The sequence below is a fragment of the Dunckerocampus dactyliophorus genome, chromosome 18 (assembly GCF_027744805.1).
Source record: "Dunckerocampus dactyliophorus isolate RoL2022-P2 chromosome 18, RoL_Ddac_1.1, whole genome shotgun sequence".
Lineage (NCBI taxonomy): Eukaryota > Metazoa > Chordata > Actinopteri > Syngnathiformes > Syngnathidae > Dunckerocampus > Dunckerocampus dactyliophorus.
This window is the reverse complement of record NC_072836.1, coordinates 10,994,288-11,010,070: the sequence shown is the minus strand read 5'-3', so window position 1 is coordinate 11,010,070 and position 15,783 is coordinate 10,994,288. Positions and strand designations below refer to the sequence as shown.

Here is a 15,783-nt window from a genome sequence, read left to right as displayed (position 1 = left end):
GCAGAGAATTTTAAGAGAGAGAATAACTTCATGGTACATTTGATGGCTAATTCAATTAATGTTACTTTAAAATATTATTTTTCTTTCCTTCTGGTGGCGTGGTAAGATACGTGGGTGGCTATGCTGGCAAGAATTTGATTAATGCAGTGACTAAAAGGTGCAGCAAAATGGCTGCTGGCAGTAGTCTTACCTAGTCTTACCTGGCTTTGAAACATCTTGTCAAACCCAAAGACACCAGAAAAGTGGATCCACACCAACATTTAATTCTTCCTTGGTCCGTTCTGTTCACTAACAAACTGCATATCTTTTATTCCAAAGACCTGCCTCCTGGATACACCTATTCTGCAATCACACTTGGCTACAGGGGTGGACCGTCTCCTCAGGATATTCAGCTTGCAGAGCCAGCCGACCTGGAAGCCATCCAAGCTGAGCCTTCCGAACATGCCCCCCAGTCCCTCTCTGGCCTAGGGGAGGGGCTAGACTGCCAAGTGGTGGTTAGGCCTCTCTCTGAGCCACTTGCACCCAAGGAAGTGGAGCAGGAAGATGAGGGGAGCATTGTCAAACGAGTCCTGGACGAGAGGGAAGAGGTGGAGGCATCATTGGGGACAGCAGCCAGCTATGTATCACAAGAAAAAGAGTTGGCGGAGCAGGGGACTGCGGAGGAAGAGGTACTTGTTTGCCCCCCTGCTGACAGCCCAGTGTGCGAGGCTGCATCCTGTCCAGCTCCCCTCGCTACAGATGAGCCTGAAAGGGCAGAGGCTGTCATCACTTTGGAAGATGAAGAGGATGAACCTGTTGGTGAGGAGAGCCAGGTAGAGCATGTTCCAAAGGTCACCGTGTCAGCAGATCAGGCCACCTTGGGTGAGCTTAACCCTGCCACTCCTGTGGTCCATGAGGAGCAGTCCCCTGAAGTGGACAGCAAGATGGCCGCTCATGATGCCTCGTTGGATTTGGTGTCACATGCATCAGTGTCCGTCCAAAGTGAATTGACTGTCGCTGAATCGCAGAAACCTCTTGTGCCATGCTACTGGAGCCTTGAGCTGCTCATCGCTGCAGCTTTCTGCACGGATGTACCCCCATTTCCTTTGTTTCCTTTCAGCACCCCATCAGTTAGCTCATCACTGCCCAACCCCTGTCAGGGTATGGAGCTTCTGAGTGAAGTGGCTGACCTGGAGTTACAACAGAAAAGGCACAACTGTGGGGAAAGCCAAGGTAAGAAACCATGTGTCTGAGAATATACACACCAATCAGTAGAATGCTGTTCTCTTGTGTCATATACTCCTCGTTTCCTGGGTGTGTCCACCGAGACCAACTCCCACTTCCCCCTCAGGGCTAGCCTCCATCGCTCTGTGCTCCCTCCAAGAGTCTTCTCTTCTTCATCTCTAGAGCCTCATGGTGAAATCTCCCCAGAGAAATCCTCTGCATGTCTGCTTTCTGTTCCTTTTCTTTGCTGTGCTAAAGGCATTTTTTCATTTCCTAAAAGGATGCGCTCACGATGCAAAGGCCTCTGGAGAGAGAGACGAAAGTAGTAGGACAGAGTTGAACACTGGCATGGAGGGTGTTCACCTCCCTTATTCCCCTTTGTTTTCCCTGGGGAACTGTTTCTCTATCAAGCTGTTATTTGAGTCACAATTGCGAACACAGGGCAAGCTTCAGATGACATTACATCGATTTTCTGACTTGACCCCTAACCATTACATCGCTTTGTTTGGGTCGAATGCTAACCCGGGCTTAGCCCCTTACCTTAAATTACCCTTCAAACAAGGCCTTGTGGAAAAAAAACTGTAGTGGGTTACATAACATGGACTTGTTTGTACCCACAAGGCAGGTATCTAATATGAATTAACAGCAGATTGTTGTTACAACATGGGGAACACGCTTTACAGTAAAACAAAGGCAACGATTGGCTCGCCACTTCCCCAAACACCGCAGTCAATGTTTTCAGCACCGTGGAGCATTGCTTTTGCTAATTAGAACCCATTGTTTTTAAAGTGCCCTTAAAAGCTTCCTTGTTTTGCGCTAGTGCTTTTCTTTCATTCATGCAAAAGGATGCGTTGTGTTTACCACGGCATCCAAATACATTTAACATCTCCCAAAAGGGGCTTCTGTGGTTTCATCAACTGATTTCCACGGATTCAGTGATGTGCTTTGCTTGTGATGCAAATGCCGTTGACAGCTTTGGGAAGTGGCACATGTCATTTCAAAGTCTCAGCGATAGTTTGGATCAAAACGAGAGGAAACAAGACAATTCACTCGTCTTTTAAAATTTCATGCAAGATGTGATGCTCTGATCCTCTCTCTTTGACAATACCAAATATTCAGTTTAACGCTGGGTCCAGATGGCCAGCATCTCAGGAGTGCGGGTACAATATCCTTTTATGTTTTTTGTCATTTATTACCTCCATAAATATGCAGGGGTGCCCTTCAAGTGCACAGATTTTAAAGAAGCGTTAAAATAATTTACTGCAAGGGTGTAGAACCTCCAGTCCGTGTGTATTTTTTTCTGTAATAGCACACAGCTAGTGTAGTCCGAGCTGAGGTAAATAGTGTCAGTGAATGCAACACGTGAGATTACATGGACTGCTTCTTTCTTCTCTTTTTAGGACATGTTGAATTGTGCAAGTGTAAACGGGACTTTAATGCAACACTGTTACGTACGTTTGAAGTGAACTAAACCATAACCACAGGTGCAATGGCCATGATGAGTGACAAGAGAAGGAAAGTGGATGCAAAATCCACATTTTATTGGGGAAATTGACAGTTATTCAACTGTCAACGTAAAAAGGCAAACAAGTGTGTTGGCAGTAATGAAAATGGCCAATCATGAGTCATCACAGCTTCAGACATGCTAAAATAGACGACAACTGACCGCTCTTTGTCTGAGTTTGGGTTCCAAACGATCAGTTTCCTCACAGACATGAATCTTTTCTTCCACAACAGAGGAAGAATCGCTGATGTTTGACCTCCACAGCCTTGCAACGCTGGCTGCGGCCCGATCGCTGGAGACAAGCTCACGGGAAGGCGGCGGTGTGTGTTCAGGTCGACAATTCCCAGCGCGTAAGACCTTCAATTTGCGTCGGAAATGCAGCTGGACACCTCGAAATGAACCGGTAAAAATGGTATTTTCATTGGTGTGCACTGGTTAATACCCGCCCAAAACGAACATACTGGAACAAGTTGTTAAAAATACAAACAATCACCTACCAGGTGTGCCAAGCGAAAGGTAGCATGGAAACAATGGATGCTCCAGAGCTTGAGATGCGTGTGAAGCTGGCCGAGCTTCAGCGTCATTACAAGGAGAAGCAGAGGGAGTTGGCTAAGCTGCAGAGAAAACACGACCATCAGTGAGTGTCATCTGCCTTTAAGGGCATTGTTTTATAACACAACAGTTCCGCTTTTTCAGCATGCGAGTTCATGTTCATACAGAAAAGAGGAAACGCCTCGTAGCCCGGCACGAAGAGGCCCAGGGCGGCCGAGGAAGAGGAAGCCCACTATGCTCACTATGAGCTCGGTGTCGTCCGAGGGCCAAAGAAAAGTCAAGTAAGGGCTGCACTCACACTGCACTGCATGCATTTGTTTATGTCTGCCATCACTTAATTATGCATTTGTGGTAACTTTCCCTTGTGACGTTTTGTTCATTTCTATTATGCAAGGTAGTGGTCATCATTAATAACTGGCAAGAAGAACGATGATGTTAATTTTAGAAAAAGTCAGTGCGCTCACAGTAGTCAAACAAAACTGATTTTAGGTGTCCAGTGTGCCAAAGCATGGCATTACTGACTGGTGTTAAACAGGCAGAGCGCACCTCAACCATTCAAGACTAATCCCTGAGTTAATTCTTAACAACACGACTGTGTCAGCTGTGCTTACATGCATATATTTACAGGATATTTATGTATGTAAGGACAACGCATACCTACAAATTAATTTGGTTTTAAACTAAACTAATAATTATAAACATCCGGGACTTAAAGTGTTAGTGGTTGGGTCTCGGTTGGTGGAGGAATACTGAAGCTGACTTTGAGAGGGGTGGTGAAAGGCAGAGGATGTAATTAGAGTACTGTGAATTCCCTAGTAATCTGTTCCCCCGCAGAAGGAATGTGACACATCACTGTCATATAAGCCCCTAAGGGATCAAACATGGGCCCCCAAAGGATAACATGATGGTTATGAAGTCTTTGTGCTCAGCTCTGGTGGTTTAATACAATGTCTACAAATGCAAAAGATAGATGCCTTGTTTTAGAGAAGGTTGGACGTGTCACCTTGTGGCGCTCATCTTTGTTTTTGTTTTGAGGGCATTGCTCTCAGCTGCCCTTCTGCAATGTCACCTCCACTCTTCTTTTAACCACGTACCCCCTACGCTCCCCCACCTATCGCCAGGCCAGGGCTGATCCGAGTGGGGACGCTGATGCTGGGTGACAATGACAACCCGAATGAAAGGGTAGAGGGGTGCGAGGCCCTGCAGCATAGTGTACTGCATATTGTATAGCTGCCATGGGGCATGTGAAGGGGTTGCAGTCATCATGATGCATGTTAGATATTTCATATTTATTATTAGTAGTAGTAGTATTATTATGTATGTTTTTGTTTTCTGGCTATCTATGCGTATCATAAAACAGAAAATGGTTTCTGTTTGGCAACTTAAAGGGGTTATAAAGGGGTTGTATTACAACCCTTGTTACACTGGCCATATAAGATCTGTACATAAGATTTGTATGTGGATGTGAGCTTGTAAGCATTTATGCAGATATTGTTTGTTATTGTATAGCATGTATGCTGTTATTGGCTAGATTACCATAGTCCTTACAAAGGCAAACAATTCTGGATTGATATTTTGGGGATGATACAAACTATGTCACTGTGGTATGACCGAGCTACAAAACTGTTGCATGCTTTCAAAAATGTTTTCTTTCGTCATCGGCTCAAATCAGCAGCGTTATGTTCGCCAGCTATGATTCTTCTTGCAGACCAGTCACACTTTACTGCTACCTCTGGGACTCCCTTGTCAGGCCCTGTCCACACGGAAAGGTTCCTGGGATTTCTTTTTTTTTTGGCGAGTTGAACAAAAATTTGCGTCCACACTGCACCGGATTAGTAAATAGTTGCATCCAGACGGGAACGGATCACTGGATGGAAATAATGTAATACACCAGGCAAAGCTATTTTTGGAGATGATGGACGGAAAAAAAATGCATAAAATTGTCACAGATGGAATTACGTGACACACCAAACTATAGAAGAAGAAAGAACGCATGCACATCGGCTCATCAAAACTTACGATGAAGTGGAACTACTTCATTCAGTCATTTGCATTTTTTTTTCCATCAACACTACAAGTTCCAAACAAGCAGCTGAGTGTAGTGGGATTGATTCCCATACTTCCAACCCGTCAAGGGTGTCGTCTGCCTTTCCTAAGTCAGTTGGAGTAGGCTCCAGGAAATGGTATAGACTTGAAAAAACTGCATTTGTTCTGTTCACACCTTGTCTGCTTGTTAAATGTGACTGATTCCATGGGCTGTGCACACACTAGCAGAGGGAAAGTTAATCTTTTGTTTGAGCATGGCCTGGCTTATGTCAGTGTGGTCCATGGGCAGGCTTCCAGGGGGATAGTCAAGGGCATTTGAAGTAGAAGGCCTGCGATGCTGCTCGGTGTATGGAAATACAACTGGAGAGCTGTGATTTTTGTTTTAGAACAATAGAGCTGCATATAAATGCAACGACTTCCAACCACTCCAACCAAATCTGTGCTATTTTGCATGCTGCATGACACTCCCTTGTGCTGATCTCCCTTCAAATAATTCCTTAGTTAGTTCCCCACTTTTTCCAGACATTGGGCTTCTTTCCTTCCACTTTTGTGCTATGCTATGTATCAGAGTTATTAGATCCCACAGGGAGGTGACTCAACTGTTTTCCTTGTGATGTCCCCCTCTCTCCTTTCAAACCACCATTGCCATTCTTCGCTAATGAATTCATTGCCCTTGTTTTGACTGCCAGGATGATGGTGGCCGGGCATTCTCTAGCGCCTGAGGAGCTGGGAGGGGGTGGAGAAAACCAGAAAAGGAAGAAGAGGCTGTCCAGTCGAGTCTTTGAGCAAGCCAGCGGGACACAGGTCAGGATCCCCTTGTCCACCATCCTTTTACTACGACACATTAAAGATGGTGTGTTTGAAATGTGACTTTGTCTCTAATTAGGTACAACCCACATGAGTCAAAACCTCATAAGTTAATATTCCGACCCACTGATAGACATTATTCTCTGATGCATTAGCTTTAACTGGGTCTCACTGTCCCTTTTGTTGTGTTGTAGCAGATTAAAGCGCAAGGTTGCAGAAAAGGTGATCCTCAAAGCGCGCTGGGTTCCAAGCTGGCCACTGACGTGGCACAGCTCAAACAGAAGAGCCAGGCTAAAAAGAATCTCTCAGGGACGCGCTACAGAGAAAAGGAGGTCTCACCCTGCAACTCAAAGCACGGACACAGAAACCAGGGCGCCAGGAAAACGGAGTTCAGGCGAGACTCCGGGGGACACAGCGACACAGGTACATGTTTAGCTGTTACTTGAGCCTTAAATGTTGACCTAGGTTTTAGCTATGATAGATCTCAGGATTGTCCAATTCTCTCAGCAGCCAGTGTGGACAGTGGCCCCCAGGAGAGCTGGGCAAAGAAAGGAGGAGAGGATTCCACTCATGAGAGTAAGATGGGGCCAAGGGCTGTCCATAGTCAGAGACAGGAGTCATTGGGAGAGACTTCCAATCCTGAGAGTGACTCCTCAGAACAAGGTAAAGTTTTCTGAATGGGGTCCCATAACATGACAAGGACTTCTAATGCATTGGATCGTGTACCCCTGTAAGACATGCAGTGCCGCTTAAACTACAAATACAAAATCACTTTGAAAGCAACCAGATGTGTCTGGAAAGGTGTGCATGGACTATTTGACACCTCGGTGATCAGCCTTGTTGGTTGATGTGTGCTACATGTGCAGCTGTGGACACTTGCCTGTGAAAGGCTTTGACAGCCCTGGAGTCTCAGAGACTGGCTCAAGGGGAGCAATGTGACAAACACACGCACACACACGCACACACACACACAACCACCACTATTTTCCCACCCCCGTATTCCGGCTCTGGAGCATGTGGGTTCACACCAGGAAATACCGTGAAGGCAAAACACTTCATACATCATTTCTATGAACTATTTATTTGAATGCTAATGAGGTGTTTGTGAAATGCTGGCGAGACTAGTTAGCAATGCATTTGATAAGACCAGTAAGTTTATTAAACATCTCATGCTGTATTTCATCTTCCCTCAGGAGAAGAAGAGGAAGGCAGCAATGATAGTGATGAAGGTCAAGACCCAAGAGCCCAACATTGCAGAGATGTGACTCCCAGCTGTACCATGACAGGTCCGAGTCCTTCTTCCATTGTAAAACTTGAGGCAAATCAGAAAGCCAGGAACAAAAAACAGAGACAGGAGCTTTATGGTAAGGCTGACTGGTGATTTATAAGTCACGAGAAGCATCTGTTTTGTGTTTCTTCTCCTGGCTTGCTAACAAGTCTGTCTCTCTAATTGAACCCGCGCAGGCTCCCATAGTCTTCCTGGCGCAGAAGGCGAGGTCAAAGTAAGGAAGAAGAACCCCTGTAGGTCAGTTCTGGCCAATGCAGGCAAAAGCCAGCACGAGGATCAGATCCGTGCAGATCAAGCTATTAGGAGAGCGTGCACATCCAAAATCAAGGAGCCTCGATGGGGAAGCCACGGCAACAGAGGCAATCGTTTCCGGCGTAGCAAGGGACTACCCATCTTTCCAACAACGAGCGAGAGGTTAAAGAGGGCGACACGCAAAAGCACCATGTTGAGAGGAGCCATTAAGGTTAGCAAGAAATATTTGTGCAATGATGTCTATGATTATATTACATTTACGAGCAGAAAGGAACATAAAAATGTCCATCACAGATTTAGTGACAACCACAAAGGTTAGGTTTCATATTATTCTCCAATTCTTTGGTCATGATATGCTGTCATCCTGACATTAGGTGATTTTTGTGGAGGAGTGACATCAACACATTCAGGGAAAAATTATATTTATGTATTTTACATAATTATATATTATATTTCCAAATTATATTTTTAACTTCTGTTGTTATGATGAGAAACACGAATCTTTCCAAAGTCTTAGTATAGTATCATTTGGACTTTTGCGAATAACACTGCATTGATTTTTGGTGTTAATCCATATCAAGTATTAGGAGTTAGCAGTGAGCAGAAATTGAGTTGCCTTCCCCTTGAGATAATTACACAACACAAATGAATGTGTTCATGATATTCATCACACTTTTTGGCCTTAGCCTGAATGCTTATACCCCCTTATCGTGTCCATTAGCAGCGAAATGGCTGGGCGCCATTTCCAAAGAGTGAGGAAGGCAGCAGAGGCAGAAGAGCCAAGGACCAACAGGTAGGGCATTTTAAAAAAAGCACTCAATTCAGAGAGTAGCCATCTAATTTTTTTTACGTTTTAAATTAATTCTTGGATTTTTCTTTCATGATCCACAGCCAAAGGGTCGAGCGGTTAGTCGACTGCTCGAGAGTTTTGCGGCTGATGAGGGCTTTCAGATGGATGGTAGCAGCTTCTCCGAGGAAGAAGAGGAGGAGGAGGAGGCGAACGGTGATTCATGCACAAAGAGTCCTGAAGGTAAAAAGATGCAAGATCTTATGTTTGAAACATTTTTATAAATGCTAAAATAGTGATTGCGATTATTTTCATTTTTTTTGCAGTTCCAAATTGTGTCTTGACCAAAGAGCTGTTAACAGATGGACTGAAGATACTGGTCTCTAAGGAGGATGAACTACTGTATGCTGCCAGGCTGCACACAATGGAGCTCCCAGATATGTAAGCCGATACACAACCAATGGGTTTTTGATTTATACCAGGGAATTATCATAGGATACTATCATGTACGTTATTTGATCGGGGTGTAACTGTACACCTCATTCATGGTTTGGTACATACCTCAGTTTTAAAGTCACAGTTTGGTTCATTCTCAGTACAGTAAGGCAACAAAATGCAAAACATAAAACGTTTTACCTTTTGTGCAAACAGCTTTCATGATTTCAAGCAAAACATTAACAAATGCTGACAGGTAATCCAAAACAAAAAATTTTCCAATTAAAAAAATAATTAAAATATGTACATTATATATTAAAGGGACTCTATGCAACTCCTTTCAAATTAAATTTTTTAGAGCCAAAAACTCCACCGTAGAGTAGTATATGTTACTCAGTGGTTTGAAGGGAACACAATGTCTAACATTTTTCACAATTACGAATAAAACTGCATAGAAATTGTAATTTTGTACATTTTCGTTTTGATACGTATTTACGTACGTATATGTCCGTGGCGCAAACACACACACACACACAAACGCAGCCTCAAGAGAGGCGGTCAACAATTTTCAGTCTGCTTGTTGTTACGATAAAAGCTAACGTCAGTTGCCAAACTTTGCCAAATTGCTATCATTAGCTGACAACGATAACTCATGCGCGTGCATGTGTTACGTTTGTGTACATAAAGCAGGAAAAGGCGGGATATAATGCTAGCAGTATGTTTGAATGTTCCGCCCTCTTGGCAGCTGGAGGAACCTGCCGCATACAGTCCCTTTTAAAACATGTTATTGTTTACATTATAGTTGATAAAAGGGGTGCTGTTTGCTGTTTTTCTCTTTAATTTGATTTATTATAGTTATTTAATAATTTTATTTATATTTTGTCATTATTACAATGTGCCGTGGGCCAATAAAAACAAGCCGTGGCTCGCAAATGCCACCCCGACTGCACTTTGGACATCCCGGTTTTTAGTGCCACGATGCAGGCTTGTGCAACAGTAACAGTTTGAACAGTCTGAATTATGATTTGATTTTTAGGAAATTAAAGGTTTTTTTTATTACCTGATGTGCAGCATTAATAGTTAGGTATTGATCATGGTTTTAATTGATTTCAAACATGTATACAATGTTACATTGAAGTACTTCACATATTTGTAATTCAACATGTCCAAAAAGGAGTAGCAATGATAAGGATGTGTAGCACTGTATGCTTTGTAGATTGTAGCTTGTAGCCCTGTTCCTCCAGCACAAGGCTTTCGTCTCATCCACATGGCTATGTCCGTTTACGTATTTCACCGGGAAGGCGAAGTGTTCCCAAACAGGAGACTTTAACAACGCAAGAGGGTTTTCAAGTTATGGCTTCTCCCTGGCATTACCGCTATAATGTATTTGTTTATGGAGTCGATGCATGAGATATAATGTGCTCCGTATGGGAACACTCAATGTTCTGTACCAGGAAATCTGATTACAAATACATGTATATATAGTAGTATATATAGTACAGATTTGTGCATTAAAAACAATTACAGCAACAAAGTCCACAGTTTGATCATATCCTTCTGTTTCTAGTTTTAGCGTTACAATTGACGGAGAAAGAGGAAACCGTGCAAAGATCTATTCATTGGACCAACTACTACGGGAAGCTGTAAGTACTTCTACAAAAAAAAGTCCAGTCCGTTTGTGCCCTTAAGCTGAAGCATATTTGCCTCTGAGAAAAGACACGTTTTGACTACAAGATTGTTAACCTCAGTTATAGATTTTAATAGAAATCATCCACAGTTTTTTCTTATCGCTCCCCATGCTCTCACACCCACATTTACATCTCACCTGTCAAAAGAGTCTCGTGTCATGGCAACAGTAAATGCAAGCAATCTGAATGAGCCCCCCGAGTGAGTGGCGGATGTTAGGGGTGCCGCCATTGTTGGAAGGAGGATCTGGCAACCAGCGATCAGACAAGGTCTCTATTGAGGCCTTCTTGGGTACTACTCAGCAAATCAGGGTCTACGACATCAAGGCTTCCGTTCTTTTCAGGCCCGACTGGCACATTGCAGCACAATGGATGCCCATGCAGCTTGGCTCCGCTGCGTTTGCACGGCTTGAGCATGTGTGTGTTTGTTCTTCAGTCCTAATGACATTTTATGTCTTCATTTCAGGTCCTGGATGTACGCCCTGAGTCAGAGGCTATGCTAAACGATGGAACCAGGGTGTGTGCTTACTGGAGTGAACGCTCACGCTGCTTGTACCCAGGCTATGTTCACAGAGGTGAGGCATCAAGCTCCCTAAATATCCTGTGGATCTTCACTCGCTGATGAGTTTAATTGTTATATCTCTTGCAGGGACTTCCACTGATGAGGCCAAGCCAGGAGTAATGGTAGAGTTTGACGATGGAGACAGAGGGAAGATTTCTGTACCAAACATCCGCCTCCTGCCGCCAGGATATCAAATTCACTGTGGGTGTTTCCTAATTAGGCACTTTCGGTGGCACTTTATCTGTAAATAAATGCTAATAATTTAATCCAATTGGTCATTTCCAAGGCGAGGAGACATCTCCTGCTGTGCCGGTATCCAGTGGGACAACAGTCAAGAAAAGCCCCAGCTTCAATCATACCTCCAGTGACAAACTCAACACTCTCAGTGCCGTCAAAAACAACCAACCTTTAACTCTCCCAAAAAGAAGACCAGGTATTTCCAACATTTATATCTCACGTTGGATGACATCAAGTTGCGCAGTTTTAGTACACATGATCCAGTAATGCATTTCTTTCTCTAGGGAGACCAAAGGGTTCTGGGAAAAAACAAAAACAACAGCAGCTGGCTGAAAGCTGCAATAAAAATTCTTCCCTTTTTGCGGCCTGGTCTTCATTGACCAGCACCAGGAAGAGGACGTCCCACAATCTATTTCAGCTTAATGGGACACCAAGAAAGGCCTTGAGATTGAAGGAGGATGACTCATTTGCTTTGACTCAGGTCCAACCGCTTGTGTCCGCCCCATCCAAAGGGCTTTTCAGCAGTAGCTCCTTTGAGGTGGACTCCTTTCGCAGTATTGCAAATGGCTACTCCTCCTTCTGTACCAAGTCCATGGGGACAGGTCCAGATTTATCTGTTGCGCCTAAAAGTGGGCTTTATGGACCAAGGCATAGACCAGATGAGCTGGCAATGCCGAGGGGCAGGAAGTCCGGACAAGAGTTTCTGGTCAAGTTAGATCATGAAGGAGTAACATCCCCAAAGACCAAGAACAGCAAAGCTCTGTTGCTGCGAGGTGGATCTTCCAGTGTGATTGCAATGCCCAAGACGGAAGCGTACTCACATCCGGTCCTTTTGGTTAAAGACAACAAAAAGGGCGGCAACTCAAAAGTAGAACTTCTCCTGAAAGGAACCACACCCCAAAAAAAGCCTTCGCCTTCGTTGCGTCTAGGCGAATATGGAGACTTGGGGTTCAGCTCGCACCGAGAGTGTCATAGCTCCTACTCTGACATGGATGAGGAAGAGGAAGAAGAGGAGGAGAGGAAAAGGGCTGCACTCGCGTTAGCTTCAGGAGGACTACGGACTGCCGGCCATTTCCTCTCCCATCTCCCCGTGTCATCCTCCTCTTCTGGTTCATCTAGTTCCTCTTCATCAGGCTCCATCTCTAGCTCCAGCCTTTCTTCCTCTGACAATGACTCCTCCTACAGCTCTGAGGATGAGGAACGTTCTACACTGATGCTACAGAGTTGCCTGTCGTCTCAGCGGGGGCTTCTTCAATCCAGTGAATCCTCCACTTCTTCAAGGCATCATTCGTTTGTGGCCAAAGCTTTGGCTGTTTCCAATACCAAAGGATCTGCTGACAGTCATATGTCCAACAGTAAATCGCTGAAGAGGAAAGAGTGTTCGATCTCTAAATCATCTAGAGAATTTCTGAAAAAACCTAGGATTCTCCCAGAGGACAACTCATGTATTCTGAGACCCAAGATATCCACATTCCTTGCAGGACGCCAGATGTGGAGGTGGTCTGGCAACCCTACACAGGTGAGAATATTAAACCTATATCCAGGCTGTCTAGAGCCTAGATTTTTCTGAAGGTGTCTGGTTTTCCGCAGAGGCGAGGCCTAAAGGGGAAGGCCAAGAAGCTTTTCTACAAGGCCATTGTGAGAGGAAAAGAAGCCATGAAAGTAGGAGACTGTGCCGTGTTCCTCTCAGCAGGACGCCCAAACCTACCGTACATTGGTAAAATTGAGAACTTCTGGGAATCCTGGACCTCGAGCATGGTGGTCAAAGTCAAATGGTTCTACCACCCTGAAGAGACAAAGCTGGGGAAGAGGCATCGAGATGGCAAGGTAAGCAGAAATGAGGGTTTTTCCTGTGACCATTGTGACGCAACTAACCAGAATCCTTTTTGGTCTTGCCCTTTATCCTGTCCAGCATGCCTTGTACCAGTCGTGTCACGAGGATGAAAACGATGTCCAGACAATCTCTCATAAGTGCCAGGTGGTGAGCCGGGAGGAGTATGAGAGTCTGACTCGCAATCAGAAGCCGAACAGTACCTCACCAGACCTGTACTACCTGGCTGGTACATATGACCCCACTTCTGGTCAGCTGGTCAGTACTGAAGGGGTTTCGATCATGTGCTGAACCTCTACTATGAGGAAACTACTGAACAATTTCTCCTTACTTTTTGGCTTACACACTGGAGACTATTGGTGTCTAACCTTGCTGGAAGAGACGGAGATTCCTATACTGGTTTTTTCAAGACACGTGGCTGAACATTGGGTCTTCTTGTGCATCGCAGCCTTCACTAACTCGTGTTACATTGGTTGTATCACATGATTGACACATACGACACTGCTTCTATCATCAAAACAGAGCTGATAGTGCATTGAAGAGGGCCACAAGCCACAAGGCTAAATGGTCTCTGAGGACCAATTTTCTAAAAGGTAGCCTAACCTGAACGAAGAAGTGACAAGCGAGACCCGGGCCTTCGTCATTCCAGGGAAACGTGTAAAGTTGATGTCTGTAAAGATTTGAAATTGTTCCAAAACCAAGCCATACACTTCAGTACCTCTCACCTGTCTTCACTGTTCAGGTGTACATTGTACAGATGGATTATCGTATTGTTGTCTGTTGTCTATATGTACATAAAAGCTATTTTATACAGGAGTATATTGTATATATATGAGATGTATCTTTCCATGTTTTGCGATTGATTTATTTTTATATGTGTATAGATTGTTTTTTGTTGGTTTTCTTTCCTTTGCTTTGGGAAATCATGATTGAAGATGTTAGCATTGCACTGCAAATGCCCTGCTGAGACAGAAAGACAGACAGAGCACAGACAAAGAGAGAAGGATTTAGTCTATAACAGGGCAAGACTCGCTCTCTGAGAGATATGGAGTCATCCTGTTAAAAAAAAAAAAAAAAGGTCAAGTGGCTTTTTCGTATACGTTCTGTTACTTGGGATTTTTTTTATTTTAACCTATCATTTTTGTATTATTTATGTACTTCTCAGTTGGTTTATAAGGCAGATCCCGGTGGACTGCAATCACATACAGTATGAAAACTAATTTAAGGCTGATAAAATGAATATACCCTATTGACATATTTGTGCGTGATGAGAGTCCTCGATAATGGTGCCCACGCAAATCAATTGAGAACAAGACCGGGTCTTTTATTGAGGATATTTTGCACCCATTGCGCCCGCAAATGCATAACTTAACGCAACCTAAAAACATACCAAAGTGGCTTGAGTAACTTTATTTGAATTTAACATATGAAAAAGAACCTGTATTGAATTAGAATCTGAAATCACTGGTAACTTATGGAAATACTTCTCCACTATGTGTATTGGCTGTGCATCGTGACAATGGCTGCTTCTTGCACACGTTTTGTCTAGTGCAAAAATAAGCATCAAAAAGCCCACCAGAATGAAACATTGAGGTACTGACAAAGTAAGAGCATTAAAAATATGTTGTCTATTTCAGTTGCATCATCTATTTTGTACAGTACATGCACATACTCAATACTAACTGTGAAGGACAATCAGATTCACAAAGCAATGGACTTTGGAGTTCGTTCAATCTGAAAATGATTTACATTTTATTTAATTTGTGCCAAGTACATTTTTGTCTACTTTAGTCTTGTTTTATATGCAATCCTGACTATTTTGTGTTCACAAAAGGTTTATTTTGTTTGCCAATACACTCTTATTTATTTTTATCTGTCAACGTTGCTGTTTGTTCAAAGCAAGGAGCGCTTTATGAGAATGTGACATTGTTTTTAATTGGTGTGATGTCGCATTTTGCATTTCTTAAATAAAAAAAAAAAGCGGTCTTATAGAGACCAAACAGTGAAAAGAAATAAAAAAAACACTGGATTGTTCTCGTCCATAAACCTCTGTCCTGGCTCTGTTATTCCAACACCTTTGAGAGAACTTCTAATTTCAGTCTACTTAGAGTCATTTGGAGAACCCTCGCATGCAAAAAGACCTCTCTCCTTCTCCCCTGCCAAGTTCTTCTATTTGTCACGGTAAATCTTTAGATGTAAGTGTCTCTGGCTGAGCTACATTTATGTGAGTTTGGAGTTCCATGGTAAATAGACAGATCTGTCACAGCATCAGATAAAGCCTTGTGGGTTTTAACTGCCAAGCTCTGTAAATATGATGCTGCCTGATTCAGAGATACAGTAGAGGGGGATTCTCATGAGTCAGGGTAGAGAGCACGCACCAAGCTTCAGGAAATATATTTTTTTTCCCATGTAATTATATTTGGGGGGAAAAAACTCCTGTATGTATGACGGTAAGTCCAAATAATAGCCTTGGCATTAAGTGTGCATTCATACTAGTCATGTTTGATTCAATTAAAAGGAACTCTGGTGTGTTTTCTCCATTAGTAAGGGTTCGTTTGGAGACGTGCAAACCTTAAAGATATTTTATGAGCACT

The 15,783-nt window shown here is 43.5% G+C and overlaps 1 protein-coding gene across 3 annotated transcripts in view; it reads left to right on the top strand.

The window, feature by feature from the left end:
* LOC129170742 (BAH and coiled-coil domain-containing protein 1) overlaps window positions 1-15,198 on the top strand; it is a 73,846-nt gene extending 58,648 nt beyond the window's left edge. For 2 of the 3 annotated variants that reach the window (XM_054758665.1, XM_054758666.1), the window contains exons 11-29: window positions 319-1,212; window positions 2,941-3,110; window positions 3,208-3,344; window positions 3,427-3,540; window positions 5,995-6,109; window positions 6,307-6,535; window positions 6,620-6,775; window positions 7,306-7,476; window positions 7,577-7,863; window positions 8,374-8,445; window positions 8,544-8,682; window positions 8,766-8,880; window positions 10,442-10,517; window positions 11,026-11,134; window positions 11,209-11,322; window positions 11,408-11,554; window positions 11,643-12,877; window positions 12,949-13,185; window positions 13,271-15,198. In XM_054758665.1, the coding sequence (XP_054614640.1) occupies window positions 319-1,212; window positions 2,941-3,110; window positions 3,208-3,344; window positions 3,427-3,540; window positions 5,995-6,109; window positions 6,307-6,535; window positions 6,620-6,775; window positions 7,306-7,476; window positions 7,577-7,863; window positions 8,374-8,445; window positions 8,544-8,682; window positions 8,766-8,880; window positions 10,442-10,517; window positions 11,026-11,134; window positions 11,209-11,322; window positions 11,408-11,554; window positions 11,643-12,877; window positions 12,949-13,185; window positions 13,271-13,480 (4,727 nt within the window). In that variant the 3' untranslated portion in view covers window positions 13,481-15,198. The remainder of the gene's footprint in view (window positions 1-318; window positions 1,213-2,940; window positions 3,111-3,207; window positions 3,345-3,426; window positions 3,541-5,994; window positions 6,110-6,306; window positions 6,536-6,619; window positions 6,776-7,305; window positions 7,477-7,576; window positions 7,864-8,373; window positions 8,446-8,543; window positions 8,683-8,765; window positions 8,881-10,441; window positions 10,518-11,025; window positions 11,135-11,208; window positions 11,323-11,407; window positions 11,555-11,642; window positions 12,878-12,948; window positions 13,186-13,270) is intronic. The other variant, XM_054758664.1, reaches the window with a different exon arrangement.
* The last annotated feature ends 585 nt before the right edge of the window (window positions 15,199-15,783 follow it).